At 47.7% G+C, this 18,402-nt stretch overlaps 1 protein-coding gene across 1 annotated transcript; it reads right to left on the minus strand.

Moving 5' to 3' along the window:
* Positions 1–3,827: 3,827 nt before the first annotated feature.
* Positions 3,828–4,787, minus strand: Gpr55 (G protein-coupled receptor 55). Its single transcript, XM_004662850.2, has one exon. The coding sequence runs from the start codon at positions 4,785–4,787 to the stop codon at positions 3,828–3,830; it is 960 nt and encodes a 319-aa protein (XP_004662907.2).
* Between the last annotated feature and the right edge of the window lie 13,615 nt (positions 4,788–18,402).

An 18,402-nucleotide genomic window follows, 5' to 3' on the forward strand; every position in this document is an offset into this window, starting at 1 on the left:
CACAGGTATTCTCCAAGTCAAATCTTCCCTGGGAGCCAAGGGGACATGGCCCACATGTAAGGTAGCTTTTCGGTTAACAGAAAATGGCTATTAAAGAATGCCCATGTTCCCTGGTCAGCTCTCAACACCCAAGACATGGTTTATAACTTGGAAGACTCAAGACAAAGGGCTGACCCGGGCCTGAGCCTACTGGGTCACACTCGTCAGGGGCTCTGGCAGGTTAACAGGAGTCCCGCTTGACAAGAGCTCATTTTGCAGAGTGAGTGTTCAGAGACACGAGTGTTCCCAGTGGAGGACGTCAGGCCTTGTGGGCTGGACCCCCATGCATGCAGAGTGGCCAGGACCTACAGAAGCAGATGGCAGGAACAGGGTAGAATGAATTGTGGCCAGGTGTGGGGGGGGTCTTCGATGCCCATTGCTACCCCAGACACCTGAGTGCCCAAGTGGTTATGGAGCAGCTGCCCACTAGAGCTGACACGGCCTGGTTCCTGGCCTCTTGGGAAGCCCACCTGTGTTCGTGAGGCAGGCACCCTATGTCCTCATCCTTGGTGTCCAAGTGACTAGTAAAGGGACCATGATAGTCGAGTTCCCTGACCAGAGCCAGCTGTTCTCGGGAGCCAGGAAGTCTACCCCAAGACAAGGTCACAGTGCAACGTATGAATATATTTATTTAGCAAATCAGATTAATCAAATATATTCTTTTCTAATTAATTTTGCTGCTTTTCACAAATGTACATGTAGCAGGTGCCTTGGATTTTTTTTTCCAGGCCAACGTGGACAAACAAGGGCACACGTATGACTAAACAGTAGCTTCAAGCCCCACCGGCTTCAGTAGCAGGAATCTAGGCCTTTTCCACAACTATGTCCTGAGTTCTGCTCCCTGACTGCCATCTGTTGCAGGGATTGAAGCCTCGGGTACCTCTGTACCCCAAGCCTAATCCAGCCCTAATGCTGACCCTCCCCTGCTCCTGTGTCTCTGGGCCCATAGGACTGGTGATTTGGGCCCAGAGCCTGAAATGAACACTGACAGAGCAACTACCCCAAGCCCATGGCCCCTCAAGTCAGAATGAGACCCCAGGGGAAGAGGGAAGTGACTCCTCTTGTTCCTTCACTATTTTGGAATAGATCAAAGGGGTCCCTGGGTAACCCACCCACAGGTCCAATGTCATCTTGTAAATCTGGCCCTGCTCCTCCAGGGACCTCCCCCTCACCCTTTGGCAGCTCCCGGCCCTCTTTGATGACTCTCTTCTCAGAGACCCAGAGCCCTCCCGGTCATGGACAAAGTCTCGCTGTCCACAGAGGAGATTTCAGCTTTGCACATCACTGGAGACGGTGGACGGCTGGGGTCTGCTAGGACTGCCCTGGGAAAGGGCTCTTGGCGCTGGGAAGCTCAGCAGATAACAGTACATATGGAAGACACCACTTAGCTCCACCTGGTGCGCCTCTAACCCCACACACAGGGTACTTGGGGGGGAGGGGGTTGCACCAAATTAACACAGATGTCCTGCTATGTGTGACAGCCTGGCCTTTGTAGTGTCACAGGTGGAGTCTCTGTCCAGGATGGCCATGAGACAGAACAGCCCATAGGCAGGGAAACAGAGCAGGGTGCAAGGCCGGGGGGCAGCTGGGCATGGGTAACCTCACTTCCGAGTCTGCACAGCTCCGTCTCTACCTGCTGGTTCCTAGAGTCCCAAGCCTGGGCAAGGGTCCAGTCCTGGTGCCCCGACTCTTCCACCTACTGCCACCCTCCCTTGATACCCTTTTCCCTCCAACTGCCTAGGGGTGGCTCCACAGTGCCACCTGGACACTGCCGGCACCACAGCTGCCTTCAGGTGGGGGAGACAGACCTTCAGGTAGGAGGCAGCTCTCCCCCTGCCACGCCTGCCCACCATCCCTTCCACAGCATCACGCCTACACAATGGCCCTTCCTCCTCTTCTGCGTCCTGTCTCCTTCCTTCCCTTCATATTCCTCCCTCTGAAATCCTATTTATTTACTTATGAGAGAGAGAAGCAGATAGAGAGAGGAAAGGGACACGCTAGGGCTTCTAGCCACTGCAGACGAACTCCAGACGCGTATACTATTTTGTCCATCTGGCTTATGTGGGTATTGGGACATTAAACCAGGGTCCTTAGGCTTCCCAGGCAAGTGCTTTAATTACTAAGCCGTCTCGCCAGCCCTTCCTCTTCCCCTTATTCCCCTGCTCCCCTGTTCCTCCCCCTCCTTCTCTTAGCACCGATTCCTCCTTTCCCATCCTCCTCTTCCTCCACCTCCCTCGATTCCCCCCCCTTTCCTCATACTGCTCCCCTGTTCCTCTTCCTTCTCCCCCTCCCCCTCTCCTTCCCCTTTTCCTCTTCTTCCTCATGCTCTTCTTCCTCTTTCTGCTCTTCCTTTCTCTTCCGGCTTTCCCTGCCTTCTCCACTTCCTCGTCTGTAGGCAGGCCCCGGGGTTTGATCTACATCTCCCCTTCTCCTACCCCTTCCCACACAGCCCCGCGCCCCGCAGCCCCCTCGCCCACCCCCAGCCCACAGGCTCGGGTGCACCGCGTGGCTTTCCTTCCCGAAGACCTGCGCCACCTTCACCTCGCCTCTGGTGGGTCTCTTCCCATGCCACTCCTTCCGTCTTGCGAAACCACCCCACACTTTCTCTTTCTAGTCATTTCACTGGGGAACAGCTGCGTCATCGCAAGCCAGCTTTCGGCTGCCACGGCCAGCTCCTTCTCCAAGCCAGAGAAGCCAGTGAAGGGTCAGGGCTGACTCCCCTGACTCAGTTTCCCTCCAGGACCCAGCGCCTTCCTGAATACAGGCCTGGCTTTTGTGTTGGTTGGTGGAGACAGCTCCCCCATTCCTGGCTCACACACTTTCCTTGCCAGAGAGGGACAGCTCCCTGGGCAGTACCACCCTGTCAGCTGCCCAGCCAGGACCAGGGGAGCAAAATCCCCTCTTCATTCTCTCACGGCTCAACCATGAGTTCTGATCCTTCCTCGGCATCTTCAAACTAGTGGTCCAAGGTAGAGGCCAGGTGTCTTCCGGGGTCTCTCCTCTCTTGCACTGAGCCCTAGCCCTGGGACAGCCCAAGCCCCGAGACAGAGGACATCCACTTCCAGTGCTTGGCCTGCCTCCTTTCTTCCCAGAGGCATCCTGTCCCCTTATAGTTCTGTGTCACTATTGCCTTTCCATTCTGTCCCCATGGTGTCCACTGCTTCCCCATGGCCTGATCTGCACAGCCCTCTCACCCCTAAGCCTTCTCATGGGTACAGGAAGGTTTGGTCAGTCCCTGGGGCCCCAAAGAAAACAGGGCTGTCCACCAATATTTGCCCATCCCTGAACACCTCTCATTTCCAACTCGGTGAGGCTGTGGCCAATGTATCTTTAAAAGTGACTAGAAAAATGCAAGCTTGCTCCATCCTGGGGGATTACTTTATCCCTGGCACTGCGTCTCTACCCAGGACATCCTGCACCAAAGCTGACGCTCTTCATTCTCTGCCCTAAACAACTTTTCCATCTCTGTCTTCCTTTCCAGAGCCTTCTAGTGGAACAGAAAGACAGAGAAACTGAGAAACAACCTTTTTGAGATCCATGTTCTTTTTCAGGACTTTTGCCTTATACTTTTTTTTTGGACTTAGAAATGAAGAATTCACCTGATTCTCTGGCAAACCCCAAACATGGGTGACAGACAGCAAGCTGTCTGGGCACTGTGGAAGAGTCTTGATGGGATAAAGAGCAAGGGTGCTCGGTGAGTGTCAAAGCAAAGCACACCAGTTGGAGCAGAACGTCCCTTGAGAGAATGTGGGACTGGGATTTCCTCGCTCAGAGCGGGGTGCTGTCCCTTAGTCCCTGGTAGTCACAGTGTCCTGGCGGACCAGCTGGATCCTGGAAGGCCGATGGGCCTTGATGCCCTTGCGGAATTCTTTGATGACAAAGTAGTAGCAGAAAACGTCGAGGCAGCAGTTGATGTTGGAGAAGCACAGGGACAGCTGCAGGAAGAAGCTGATGCGCTGCTTGGCCCTGCACTCCAGGATGACGCCGTTCCTCACCAGGAACTGTAGGAAGAAACCCAAGTGCACTGGCAGGAAAGAGACCACGAACACAATGAGGTTGGTCGCAATGGTCCAGATGCAGGCTCTCTGCTGGGCCCAGTCCTGGGTGCGGCCCCGCCGGGCCAGCAGAATGTGAATGCTCCTGCAGGAGCAGAAGCCCATGAGGCTCATGGGAAGCAGGAAGCCAAACACCTCCAGAGGAAAGAAGACCTGAGCGCTCCAGGTGACGTCAGACATGTTGTGGAAGCAGGTGTACGTTTCTACGTGGCCGTGGAAGTTATAGATGGGGATGCTTCCAGTCCACACCAGGAGCCAGATGGCGCTGCACACCCCCAGGGTCTTCCTGGGGGAGCGGAGGTGGCTGACCTGGAGCGGGTACTGAATGGCCAGGAACCTGTCCAGGCTGATGAAGCAGATGGTGAAAATGCTTCCGTACATGCTGATGAAGTAGAGGCACTCCACCAGCGTGCAGAAGGCAGGCGAGGGAGACTGGACATCAGACAGGGCCATCTTGAATGGCAGCGACAGCACCAGAAGCAAGTCAAAGATGGCCAGGTTGATCATGTAGATGGAGGTGGCCGCGTAGTCCGGACGCCTGTTCTTCAGGAAGGCGCTGAAGCCGCGGATGGCCAGCAGGTTGAGGAGCAGGCCCAGGAGCAGGGTGGGGATGTGCACCACCAGCCGCAGAGTCCTCATCAGCGCATCCACGTCACCAAACGAGCACCTGTGGCCTGGGTCGAGCTGGCTCATGTTCCTGCCTGCAACAGCAACGGCACATTAGGGGGTCCCTCGCACTCTCTTGAAGGCGTGGGTTCAAGTCACTTGGAGAACGATGCATGCTCAGCAATCCATGCTGATTGTGCCATGATTAGAAAACACAAGAACAATACCCCATCATTCCTCAAAAGGGCCCCGGCTGAAACTAATAACAATTGGCAAAACAAGCAAGGGTGCTGTTTTCTTGGTGAACCGGGTACCAGCACAAGGGGGAAGGAGATCAACACAGAGAAAAATCAACTCCTACCAAATCAGAGATCCAGAGACCCAGAGGCCCCCAACACCTCATCATTGAAGCAGACCAAATATGAACCCAACATGTCTCAGGGAAATTTTGCAGAAGAGGGGGTGGAAAGAATGTCAGAGCCACACGTTGGGTCATGATATGCAGAGACATTTATCCTACCCATAACTGTGGGCTAACCCCACAATGCATGACCCATATACCTCATCAAGGAGGGGCCAGGAAGAGGGGGTAGGACATGGATGAGCCTGACAATGGTACCAAATTGACTGTATTCTCTGAGTACAAAACTAATTAATAAAAATAAATAAATTATAAAAAAAGAAAACACAGAATGATTACTTCTAATCCTGCTGATATGCCTTCCTACAGGGGCTCCTCCATTTACAATAGGGCGATGTCAGACAAGCCCATGGTAAGTTAAACGTATTTGAAATAAAAGATACATTTCATATATCTAATCTAGCAAACATCCTGACTTTATTTGGCTTGTCTTAAGCATGCTTAGGGCACTTGCATTAGCCTGTGGTTAGGCAAAATTGTCTAAAGCAAGTCCATTTTATGCAATTTATAGAATATTGTACATGAAAATGAAAAGCAGAGCGCTTGCATAAGTATGCTTTTCACCATCACACATACACACAAATCTTATGTCCAACCATTGTAAGTTGGGGTCAAGTGTATATTATTCCAGACAATTCATTCTCTTACTTTTTTTCATTCACACACCCACTATTTTCTTTTACAAAAATGGAACTCTTGGGGCTGGAGAGATGGCTTAGTGGTTAAGGAGCTTGCCTGCAAATCCAAAGGGCCCAGGTTTGATTCCCAGGATTCAAGTAAGCCAGATGTACAAAGTGGTATATGTGTATGGAGTTCATTTGCAGTGGCTAGAGGCCTTGGTGTGCCCATTCCTTCTCCCTCTCTCTCTCTCTCTCTCTCTCTCTCCCTCTCTCTCTCTTACAAATAAGGAAATAAAGGGCTAGAGAGATGACTTAGCAGTTAAGGCACTTGTCTGCAATGCCAAAGGACCCAGATTCAATTCCCCAGGACCCACGTAAGCCAGATGCACAAGGTGGCACTTGCATCTGGAATTTGTCTACAGTGGCTGGAGGCCCTAGAGCACCCATTCTTCCTCTCTGTCTCTCCCTCTCTATCTGCCTCTTTCCCTCTCTCTGGCAAATAAGTAAATAAAAATAAAAATATTAGGGCTGGAGAGATAGCTTAGCAGTCAAGGTGCATCCCTTCAAAGCCTGAGGACCCCAGTTCGATTCTCCAGGTCCCACGTAAGCCTGATGCACATGGTGGCGCATGTGTCTGGAGTTTGTTTTCAGTGGCTAGAGACCCTGACATGCCCATTCTCCCTCTCCCTCTCTCTGTTTCTAATAAATTAATAAAAGTAAAATGCTAAAAAAATAAAAACAAAATATTTTTAAAAATTAAAAATATTTTTAAAAACAAAACTGTGTGTGTGTATGTGTGTGATCTTTAGGGTGTATGAACATTGTGTGTGCAGATTATGCATGTGTGGCAATGTATGCACATGTGCAGACCAGAGGCAAACATCAGGGGTCCTGTATATCTTGTACCTTATTTCCTTGAGAAGGAGGCGCTCACTGAACTTAGAGCTGCCATTTTATTTCCCAGTCAGACTGGCTGACCAGCAAGTCCCAGAGAGTCTCCTGTCTCTGCCCCCAACCTTTAGCACTGGGGCTACAGGCATGCATGGGTACACCTGGATTTTTTTCAAAATATATTTAATTAATTAATTTATTTATTTGAGATAGAGAAAGAGAGAGAGAATGGGCACACCAGAGCCCCCAGCCACTGCAAATGAACTCCAGATGCGTGCGGGCCCTGGAATCCTTTGTCTTTGTAGGCAAATGCCTTAACCGCTAAGCCATCCCTCCAGCCCCACACCTGGATCTTCATGTGTGTGCTGAGGATTGAACTCAGATCCCGTAGCTTGCACGGCAAGAACTGTTACCCACTGAGTCAACTCTCCAGCCTCCATCAAAATGGAATCCTTCTGCACATGAACATCCTCTTCAGTCAGAACTCTGGTTAAAAGGAAAACAACACAAATCCCGATCAAAATTAATCTGAACAAACAGAGAGAGTTTTACATAATGGAAATCATGAAAACTGCCAGGCCCGGCGCGCAGGCCTATAATTCCAGCTACTCGGGAGTTGAGACAGGAGAATCACAAGTTCAAGGCCAGTCCTGGAAATGCAGTGAGCATGTGTCTCAAACTTTAGAAAAGACAGGACTAGAGAGAAGGCTCAGTGGCTAAAAGAGCTTGCTTGCAGAGCCAGGCATCCCAGATTTGATTCCATAATACCCATATAAAGTCAGATGCACAAAGTGGCACATGCATTTGGAGTTAGTTTGCAGTGGCAGGAGGCCCTGGTGCCCCATTTCTCTCTCTCTCTTCTTCTTCCTCCTACTTCTTCCTTTCTACTCCTCCTCTCTCTCAAATAAATATTTTTTTTAATTTAGAGAAAAAATTACAAGAGAGCTGGGGTTATAGCTCAGTGGTTGAGCACTTGCCCAACAGGCAGGGCCTAGGTTCAATCTCCACAAGAAAATGAAGGAGGGAGGGTGAAAGAAAACTGGAGCAGAGGGTCTAGAGAGATGGCTCAGCAGTTAAAGGCACTTGCTTGCAAAGCCTGACGGCCCAGGGCTTATTCCCCACGTAAAGCCAGGTGCACAAAGCAGTGCATGTATTTGGAGTTTGTTTATAGCAGCTGGAGGCCCTGGCATGCCCATTCTCTCTGTCTGTCTGTCTCTCTCTCTTTGCAGATAAATAAATAAAATATTTTTAAAAACTAGGGTAGAGCTGTATGTGGATGCCACTTGGCCAGCAGTTCCAATGCTGCAGTAGGGTCCGGTTCCCCTCTCTGCGTTACGGGCACCGGCTCTCTCCCACCCGCCCTCCCGGTGGCTGAGGTGACTCCACTTCTGGCTTGGGGATGACTGTAATGAGCAGATCACATTCCCCTGGACAAGAAATTGATCTGTTCCTTAGTTCAGGGACAGCTGTTTCATCCCAGAAGCAATTAAAAGCAACCAAATGCATGCCCCGGCCTCTTTCTGTGGTATTCGGGGTTGATCAGATGCAAGGGCTGGGACGGCTGGAGCCTCTGCTATCATGGACAGAAACCCACACAGAAAATGGCTGATCCTGGAGGAAAGGGCATTCCCAGAGGGAATGAAGTGGGAGCCTGAGGTCTGCGCAGGACACAGAAAGGTCTTCAGACAGGTAGATCAAGATAAGAGAAGCTAGGGGTGGAATGTCTGCTGCTGTCTGGCTAAGTATATATACTATGCTCATCAAACTGCCCAGTAAGCACTTCTCTTAATATTCATGCCCTGATATTAATGCTACTCTCACTTTTGGTAGAGAATCTTCTCTTTTCAGATGGCAGCGACCTTGGGATGACTCAGAAGGCATCATGGTGCTGGAAAGAAGTGACTGGAGTGCTCAGTACTGTAATATCTCTATTATAACTTCCAAGGCTCAGGGTCTAATGTGGAAGAGGTGGTGGAAAGAATGTAAGAGCCAAAGGAAGGGTAGGACTACTTACAACGTGCTCCCTCCAGGCACAAATGGCCTGATATCAATGACTTCACAGTGCCTGACACTACCTACACAAGCCCATCATACTAGGAGGAAAAGATGATGACATCAAAATAAAAGAGAGACTGATTGAGATGGGGAGGGAATATGATGGAGAATGGAGTTTCAAAGGGGAAAGTGGGAGGCGAGGGAGGGTATTACCATGGGATATTTTTTATAATCATGGAAATCGTTAATAAAAAATTTGAAAAATAAATAAATAAAAATGTAAAAAAAAAAAAAGATAAGAGGAGCAAGACTATATAGATGTGCATGCCCAGGGGCATGGCCAGAGGCAGGATCTGACCAGGCCTTGCTTATCAAGTCTGGTGGCTTTGGGGAGGTGGGGGTGTGCCATTGTGGGGTTCAGTATGAATGAAGGTGGCCCTGGAGGAGATCAAAACCAGGTAACCAACCAAGGCTCCTACAGCTTCTAGAAAGATTATTGACAGCGGCCCCTCACTTGCCTTCCTCTGCTCACCTTCCTCCTCCTGTCTTTCTCACCCATTCTTCCTCCTGCCCCTAGGGAGGTCAAGCTGAGGTGACAGGTCCTGGATATTAAAGCCACGTTCACTGACACACAGGGTCCTTTCATTGGAAGGTTGTTTGTGCTTGGCCTCTTCATAACTGTCTCAGCAGTGGGCAGCGGGAACCAATTGCAGCCAGTGTCTGCTCTCCTCTCCCTTACTGTCCTTCCTCCAACCTCCCTGGGATCCAAGATCAACAAGCCGCTCAGCAGAAAATCCTGCACCAGTGTTCACAATAAAATTTTTTAAAACTTTTTATTTATATATTTATTTATTTGAGAAAGAGAGAAAGAAAAAGAGGCAGAGAGAGATAATGGGCATGCCAGGGTCTCCAGCCACTGCAAACAAACTTCAGACATATGCTTCCCCCTTGTGCATCTGGCTAATGTGGGTCCTGGGGAATCGAACCAGGGTCCTTTGGATTTGCATGCAAATGCTTTAACCACTAAGCCATCCCTCCAGCCCTAATTTTTTTAAAGAAATAAAAGCTATTGCTTTACCTTATGTTGTTATAGTAAGATTTTAATTTATTGTTGCTTTGTGTGTGTATGTGATTGTGTCTGTTAAATACAGAGCATGCATGTGCCATAGCATGTGTGTCCATCAGACGACAATCTCAGGTGTTGGTCCTTGCAGTCCACCTTAGTTGAGGCAAGGTCTCTTGTTGTTCATTGCTGTGTATGCCAGGCTAGCTGGCCCATAAGCTTCCAGGGCTTCTCCTGTCTCTATCTTCTATCTCACCATAGCTGGGCTGGGATTACAGAGGCATGCTACCACATCCGGTCTTATATGGCTTGTGGGGATCCAAACTCAGGCTGTCATGCTTGCACGACAAATGCTTTTACCCTCAGTCCCAGCACGAGATATTCTCTGCAGCAGTATAGCCATTGGTGGGATCCACATGCTCTGGTAAATAATCCCCCACCTCTCCAGGCAAGTCTGATTAAACTCAGTGACCGTGCCCACACACAGGAAAAAAGAAGACATCAAAGTGGAAGAGGAACTACCTGGTTAGATGGGTTCTGAAGAGGGATGAGGATGAGGTCAAGAGAAGGTATTGGGGGGGATTATGATCAAAATACATCATATGCATGTAGATAAATTGTCAACATAAATGATTTTTAAAAGAAATCCATGGGGCTGGAGAGACTGATCACAGGTTAAAGGCCTGACAGCCTGGGTTCAATTCCCCAGTGCCCACTTAAAGCCAGATGCACAAAGTCTCTCTTCTCTCTCTCTCTCTCTCTCTCTCTCTCTCTCAGTCCCTCTCTCTCCTTTCAAAAAACAAAAACCAGCTGGGCAGGACCATCCACACCCGTAACCCCAGTCCTGCAGGGAGCTGGGACTCCAAGAACTGAAGCTGGCTCCTTAGGCTGCACAGGCATGCACCTTAACCACTAAGCTATCTCTCCAGCCCTTAAAAGATCTTAAATGGAATATGATTCTCAAACCCTCTCTAACTTCTAATTTAAATGGAAAAAAATATAGAGAGATGTAGATACATTTACAGATATATCCTTCATTGAGTGTTACTTCCAAAGACACTATGCTTTCTTGCATGTGAATTTTTCTTAAATTTTAAAATTTATTTACTTAAGAGAAAGTGAGAGAGTACCAGTGTGCCAGGGCCTCCAGTTGCTACAAACAAACTCCAGGTGCATGTGCCACTTTGTGCATCTGGATTTACATAGTTACTAGGGAACTGAACCCAGGCCAGACTTTGCAAGCAAGTGCTTTTAGCTGCTGAGCCATCTCCTCAGCCCATGCGTGAACTTTTTTCAGGTTCACCTCACTAGAGGTCTAGGAAAGCATATCCTCATGAGTACTGCTGTGGCATTTGGAACAGCACCCCCTAGAGTTGTGTAATGGAACCTCCTGTAATACAGATCCAAATTCAGCCCACCCCTCCTCCCCTGCCACACACAGCATGTTGCTGCTGCTGAGGGAGGCTTAGGAGAAAAATGCAAAGTGGCAGACTATTTCTTCCTGAGCCCACAGAGCCAATCTCCAACCAACCAACCAACCAAACAAACATGATTCTGGGGAAGGTCCTGAGAAGGCTAAAGGGAGCGAGCGGAGAAAACCCAGTGTGTGCCCTGTGGAAGGAGAGAGAGAAGGAAGGGAGGAGGGAGGGAAGGAGGAAGGCAGGAAGGCAGGAAGACAGGAAGGCAGAAAGGAAGGAAGGAAGGAAGGAAGGAAGGAAGGAAGGAAGGAAGGAAGGAAGGAAGGAAACCATAAGGTAAATTTTCAACTGATGACAAAAGCAACCTTCATGACATTGAAGGGCTCAATGTACAATGGCACCACAGCTAAGAACAGTCACCATCAAGATCAGTGACAGCATAAAACCAGGAACCACAAAGACAAGTACAAACTTAACCAAATAGGCACTTGCCTGCAAAGCCAAAGGATCTAGGTTTGATTCCCCAAGGCCCACGCAAGCCAGCACCAGGTGACGCATGCATCTGGAGTTTGTTTGCGGCGTCTGGAGGCCCCAGCGAGCCTAGTCTCTCTCTATCTGTATCTCTTTCTTCCTGCTTCTTTCTCTCTCTCAAATAAATAAGACATCCAACCGAAACAGAATTTAAAAAAAAAAGCATCTGGGAAAAGCATGAGGTGGGGTCATGCTGAGGAAGGCTCCTTAGAGGATTCTAACGTGTTGGCGGTGGTTTCTAGTCTAGAACTAAAGTTGCAAGGAGGAAAGTATCCATGTCCAAAGGCCAGCCCCAGCCCAGACATGTGGCTGGATGAAAGGATGGAGAATCAGCAGTACATGGAGCTGCAGGTGGGGACGGAGGCAGGAGGGTCAACTTGGACTTAGGGGTGCAAGACCAGCCTGGGCAACAGGCTCCAGAGAGAGGGAGGGGACACAAAGAGAAAAAAAAAACAAAACAGATAACAAAGAAGAAAAATGGACTGGCCAAAAGCACATGAAATAGCATGCCAGGGTGTGTCTAAATTGACTGTAGCAAGAGAACATGTGGGGAGCAGAGAGCATTCGTCCACCAGTGTTCACAAGAGGGGTGCAGTAAATGCTCCATTCGAATCACTGGCAGACTTCAGATGGAAACTTCTCAGATGGAGATCTTTGAAGCCCGAGATTGTGCTCACTCCATGAGCTGACAAAAAAACGAATTAGGTTGAGAAAATGACTTCCAGCTAATGGTAAAGTGATGAGAGAGTCTGAAATATTAATCCTCCGGTTCTTTTTGAAGGTCAAAGAAAAGTGTCTTTATAAGAATCTTTAAAAATATATATATCAGATCTTCACAAGAATAAGATTAAAAGGCATCAATGTACCCTGGGCTGCAGCAAGAAAGAAAACATCCATCCTTCTAGAAGAAGGATGACAGAGACCAGTCCACACCTGGGCCAATTTCTATTCCAGCCAATTCAGGGTCTTCACACAGGTCACACTGTGAGTGGCTGAGTCCCAGCAAGTCCTCTGAGAAGCAGATGTCAAGGACACAGTGTTGGACATCCAAGAAACTGATTCGGGGAAGGGCTTGAGAAGGCTAAGGGGAGGGAGCAGGGGAAACCCCATGTGTGCCCCCATGGAAGGAGAGAGGGAAGGAAGGAAGGCAGGTAGGAAGAAAGGAAGGGAGGGAAGGAGAAGGGATGGAGGGAGAGAAGAAGGAAGATAGGAAGGAAGGAAGGAAGGAAGGAAGGAAGGAAGGAAGGAAGGAAGGAAGGAAGGAAGGAAGGAAGGAGAGCAAGAGGAAGACCACAGACAGCTCTTGGCCAGGCCATGGGGTGTCCTGAGCACCTGAGCCTGGGGGAGGAGTCTCTGTGGAACTAGTATTTCTGGAGCTGGGAGCAGGCCTCGGAGGCCTCAGGGACAGCATCACAATGGACCTGAAAGGCCCTAACTGCACTTCTTGTCAGCAAGGCTTCCAGAAGCCGGCTCTCTGGGAAGGGATGTGTAAATAGCGCGTGGTCTTCATGGCTACCAGGAGGGCCACGATGCTTGTGTTGATAAGGGAATCTGGCTGGTGTCCCACAGGCAGCAGAGGACATGTCCAGCTTCCATCCCTGCAGCAGCATCTGTGGTGGGATGCCAGTCTTCCAGAAGGATTTGAATGGGGCCTAGACTCAGCCTTCCACCAGGAGGACAAAGAATTGAAAGGGAACAAGTAATGGGTCAGACAGTCTGTGACTCAGCCACCAGGATCCTGAGCTGTTTGCACAGCCCAAGAGGCAGGGATGAACTGAAACACAGAGAAAATAAGAACAATAGGGATGGAGAGATGGCTTAGCAGTTAGGGTGCATGCCTGGGAAGCCTAATGACTCAGGTTCAATTCTCCAGGTCCCACGTAAGCCAGTTGCACAAGGTGGCACATATGTCTGGAGTTCGTCTGCAGTGGCTAGAGGCCCTGGCATGCCCATTCTCCAAAACTTATGGACAGAGAGATTCATGCCCAGGTGTTCTGCTGACGTCTCTAATTAATTGATTATTTAATTAAATTTGCTGACATTTTCAAATGTCACAGACATACATGAATAAACCAATTAAGTTTCTTGGACACCTGTCTGAAAAATGCTTAATACCAAAAGATTTCTGAGGAAGAACATTTAGACGAAAAACTCTCATAGCCAACCAGATTGTTGCTAGGAAGTGAAAAGTGCAGAAATCCACTCACAGGTAGATGTGCCCCCCCACAAAAAAAAATCATCTCGGAGTTTTAAAAGGGTTTTTTTTTTGTTTGTTTGCTTATTTTTATTTATTTGAGAGAGAGAGCAAGAGGCAGAGAGAGAGAGAGAGAGAGAGAGAGAGAGAGAGAGAGAGAGGGAATGGGCATGCCATGGTCTCCAGCCACTGTAAACGAACTCCAGACGCGTACACCCCTTATGCATCTGGCCTGTGTGGGTCCTGGGGAGTTAAGCCTCAAACCAGGGTCCTTAGGCTTCACAGGCAAGCACTTAACTGCTAAGCCATTTCTCCAGCCCCCATCTCAGAGTTTTAGACTTCCAAGAGTTAGCAACAGAATGAAGAAGGAAGACAATGTGGTGGGACCCTTTGGAATGGAGGCTATGGAATGAGACCTCAGTCAGAATGAATATAGCTAAAACTACGCAATGATGAGGAGGAAACACAGTAAAAGCGATGAACTGATGAGATGCTAGGGTATAGATAGCTCAGCGGCAGAGCACTAGTGTGCAGGAGGCTCTGGGTTCCATCCCCAGCACTGGAAGAGAGTGGAGGGAGGAAGAAGAGGGAGGGGGAGAGATGGAGTGTGAGAGTGTACTGCATAAAAATAGTTAATATAAAGCCGGGCGTGGTGGCTCACGCCTTTAATCCCAGCACTTGGGAGGCAGAGGTAGGAGGATCGCCGTGAGTTCGAGGCCACCCTGAGACTACATAGTGAATTCCAGGTCAGCCTGAGCCAGAGTGAGACCCTGCCTCGAAAAACAAAAACAAAAACAAAAACAAAAAAAAAAAAAAAAAAAAAGTTAATATAAAGCTAGGCATGGTGGCGCACGCCTTTAATCCCAGAATTTAGGAGGCAGAGGTAAGAGGATTGCTGTGGGTTTGAGGCCACCCTGAGACTGCAGAGTAAATTCCAAGTCAGCCTGGGCTAGAGTGAGACCCTACCTTTAACCCCCCCCCACACACACACAAAAAGTTAATATAGATGTGATGGTTTATACTGATTATCAACTTAACAAGACCTACAATCACCTAGGAAAAAGCCTTCCTGCGTGCCTGGGAGGGGTTATCTTAATTAGGTGGAGGTGGGAAACCCCACCCAAGTGTGGATAGCGCCATTCCATGGGTTGGGGTCCTGAACTGGATAAAAAGGAGAAAGCTAGCTCTCTCTTCTTCCTCGCTGGGGACTGAGTGTGTCTAGCCGCCCCAAGCTCCAGCCACTCTGCCTTCCCCACAATTTTGAACTGTAAAGCAAAATAAATCTTGCATGCCTTAAGTTGCATCTTGTCACGAATACAATGGGGTTCAGTTCCATCTGCAGTTTTAGGCATCCACTGGGGGTCTTGGAATGTGCCCCCTTCCTGGGGGGCGGCTAACAAACACAAACTAACAAAGAAGGAAGAATGTCCTTGGGATTGTAGGGGTTTGGGTCATGAGGAATGACAGTATAGGACAAAGCAAGAAGCTCTATTACTAACATCCCAGGGAGGTGACCAAAGGTACTTTTAAGAAAAATCTAGGGCTGGAGAGATGGCTTAGCGGTTAAGCGCTTGCCTGTGAAGCCCAAGGACCCCGGTTCGAGGCTCGGTTCCCCAGATCCCACGTTAGCCAGATGCACAAGGGGGCGCACGCGTCTGGAGTTCGTTTGCAGAGGCTGGAAGCCCTGGCGCGCCCATTCTCTCTCTCTCCCTCTATCTGTCTTTCTCTCTGTGTCTGTCACTCTCAAATAAATAAATAAAAATTTTTTTAAAAAATCTTAAAAAAAAAAAAGAAAAGAAAAATCTACTTGGAAAAGCTGGGCGTGGTGGCGCACACCTTTAATCCCAGCGCTCGGGAGGCAGAGGTAGGAGGATCACTGTGAGCTGGAGGCCACCCTGAGTGAGAATACACAGTGAATTCCAGGTCAGCCTGAGCTAGAGTGAGACCCTACCTTGAAGAACCAAAAAAAAAAAAAAAAATCTACGTGGGGCTAGAAAGATGGCTTAGCAGTTAAGGCATTTACCTGCAAAACCAAAGGTCCTTGGTTCAATTCCCCAGGACCCATGTAAGCCAGATGCACAAGATGGCGCATGCATCTGGAGGCCCTGGCGCACCTATTCTCCCTTTCTCTCTGTCAGTCTTTCTCTCAAATAAATAATAATAATAAAAATGAGCCGGGCATGGTGGCGCACACCTTTAATCCCAGCACTCGGGAGGCAGAGATAGGAGGACTGCTATGAGTTCGAGGCCACCCTGAGACTACATAGTGAATTGTAGATCAGCCTGGGCTACAGTGAAACCCTACCTCGAAAAAAAAACCCAAAATAAATAAACAAATAACAATAAAAAATTTAAAATCTACTTAATTTCCACCTTAGAAATTAATTTTTATTACATGTAATATTTGTACATATTTATGTGCTATCATGTGATGCCTCCACACATAGACCCTTCTGGCATCAGGGTCATAAGTATTTCCCCTCATGCTTTCTCCCTGTTTGGCACCTTCAAACTCCTCTTAAAGATCTTCATAAAATGACGATTGTGCTACAGAATACTAGAACCTAAAATATGTCATTTTTACCTTGATAATTACATAAACTTATTTTGTAAGTTTTTAAGAACCTTACTATAACCACCAACCACTAAAAATGGGATACTGTCAAAGTCATTGAAGACAATAAAAAGACACAAATGAAAACATCAGACTGCATAGCTCAGGAGTGGATACAATGAGGAACAAAACTAGGCGTAGAAGTCGTAATGGATATGAAACATTCAACCTTTCCTAGCATTCTTAGTTCAATTAAGAAATACAGTTCAAGGCTGGAGAGATGGCTTAGCGGTTAAGCGCTTGCCTGTGAAGCCTAAGGACCCCGGTTCGAGGCTCGGTTCCCCAGGTCCCACGTTAGCCAGATGCACAAGGGGGCGCACGCGTCTGGAGTTCGTTTGCAGAGGCTGGAGGCCCTGGTGCCCCCATTCTCTCTCTCTCTCTCTCTCTCTCTCTCTCTCTCTCTCTCTCTCTCTCTCTGTCACTCCCAAATAAATAAAATAAAATAAAGAAATGTATTCAACTCTGCTCTTCTCAAGGACACACTAAAACAACAGAACTCTTCAGTGTGAATGACCCACTGCGACAGAGCTAACAGAAGCAGAAGAAAGCTCAGGCGGCCCCACTGCCGCATTCAGAAACGCTGTCACTCCTCGGGGCTTAAGGGGTCATTTTCTGAGGGAGAGGAGATGAGAGGGTAATGGGAGGGGTGGATACGATCAAAGCACAAGACATACTTGTATGAAATTGTCATAATGAGGGCTGAAGAGATGGATTAGCTGTTAAGTGCTTGCCTGTGAAGCCTAAGGACCCTGGTTCAAGGCTCAATTCCCCAGGTCCCACGTTAGCCAGATGCCCAAGGGCTGCAGCTCGTTTGCCATGGCTGGAAGCCCTGGCACCCCCACTTTCTCTCTCTCTTTCCCTCTCTGCCTCTTTCTGGCTCTGTCTGTCGCTCTCAAATAAATAAATAAATAAACAAACAAAATTTTAAAAAAGAAATTGTCATAATGAAATCTATTATTTTATGTAACAAATACATGCTAATAAAAATGCAGATAAGCCAAAAGGATAAAATGGTTATTTTCTATGAGTAAGAGAAAAATACAACTGTGAAGACCAGTATTGCAATCTTATGCACTGGATGGCATTGTGTAAAAATATATAAAGAAAAACAGAATTTGAAGATTCACTGTCAAAGGTAAATGGTAGCTGGGCGTGGTGGTGCACGCCTTTAATCGCAGCACTTGGGAGGCAGAGGTAGGAAGATCACCATAAGCTTGAGGCCACCCTGAGACTACATAGTGAATTCCAGGTCAGCTTGGACTAGAGTGAGGTGAGACCCTACCTTGAAAAACCAAAAAAAAAAAAAAAAAAGTTGATGGTATTGGGAAACTTTAATAGATTAAAATAGATCAAGTGGATCAAATATAAATTACAGCATAACCTTGCCTAAGCAACATAATGAATACCATTTATTAACAGTTCTTGAGTTTGTTTTCAAATAGGTAATCCAGTTTATTCCTCATGTATCCAAGAAACAGTTGCTAAAATGAATTATCAATCTAGCAAGAATGAAATACCCTATCCTCTCCCTGCCACAAAAGTGCCAAAATTATGTTGGCTATATTCTTTGACCACATACCAAAAAAAAAAAAAAAAAAAAAACCCAGGGAAATATAATTGGCTATTTAAGAACAAATAAAGAACTACAAAGCAAAATGCTTGAAATGTAATCAAAAATGCAAGAAGTGTTTGGATTTGTTATTTAAAAATTAATTCACAGGGTGCAACCAAAAAAAAAAAAACTGTTCTCAGAGATAAATATTGTTGTGATTTCTTCAATGTATTTTTCGAAGGTTTCAAAGAAAGAAAACTGGATAAGCAAATTAAGCACTCCAAATGAGCATTTAGAAAAAGAAAAGAAAGCAGGGGCATTTATCTGATAGGATCTTCCACTGAGATCAAACAAGCAGACTGAAAGGATTAGCTAGACGTGGGTATGTAGGCGAGGCTAAGCC

The sequence above is a fragment of the Jaculus jaculus genome, chromosome 4 (assembly GCF_020740685.1).
Source record: "Jaculus jaculus isolate mJacJac1 chromosome 4, mJacJac1.mat.Y.cur, whole genome shotgun sequence".
NCBI classification, from domain to species: Eukaryota; Metazoa; Chordata; class Mammalia; order Rodentia; family Dipodidae; genus Jaculus; species Jaculus jaculus.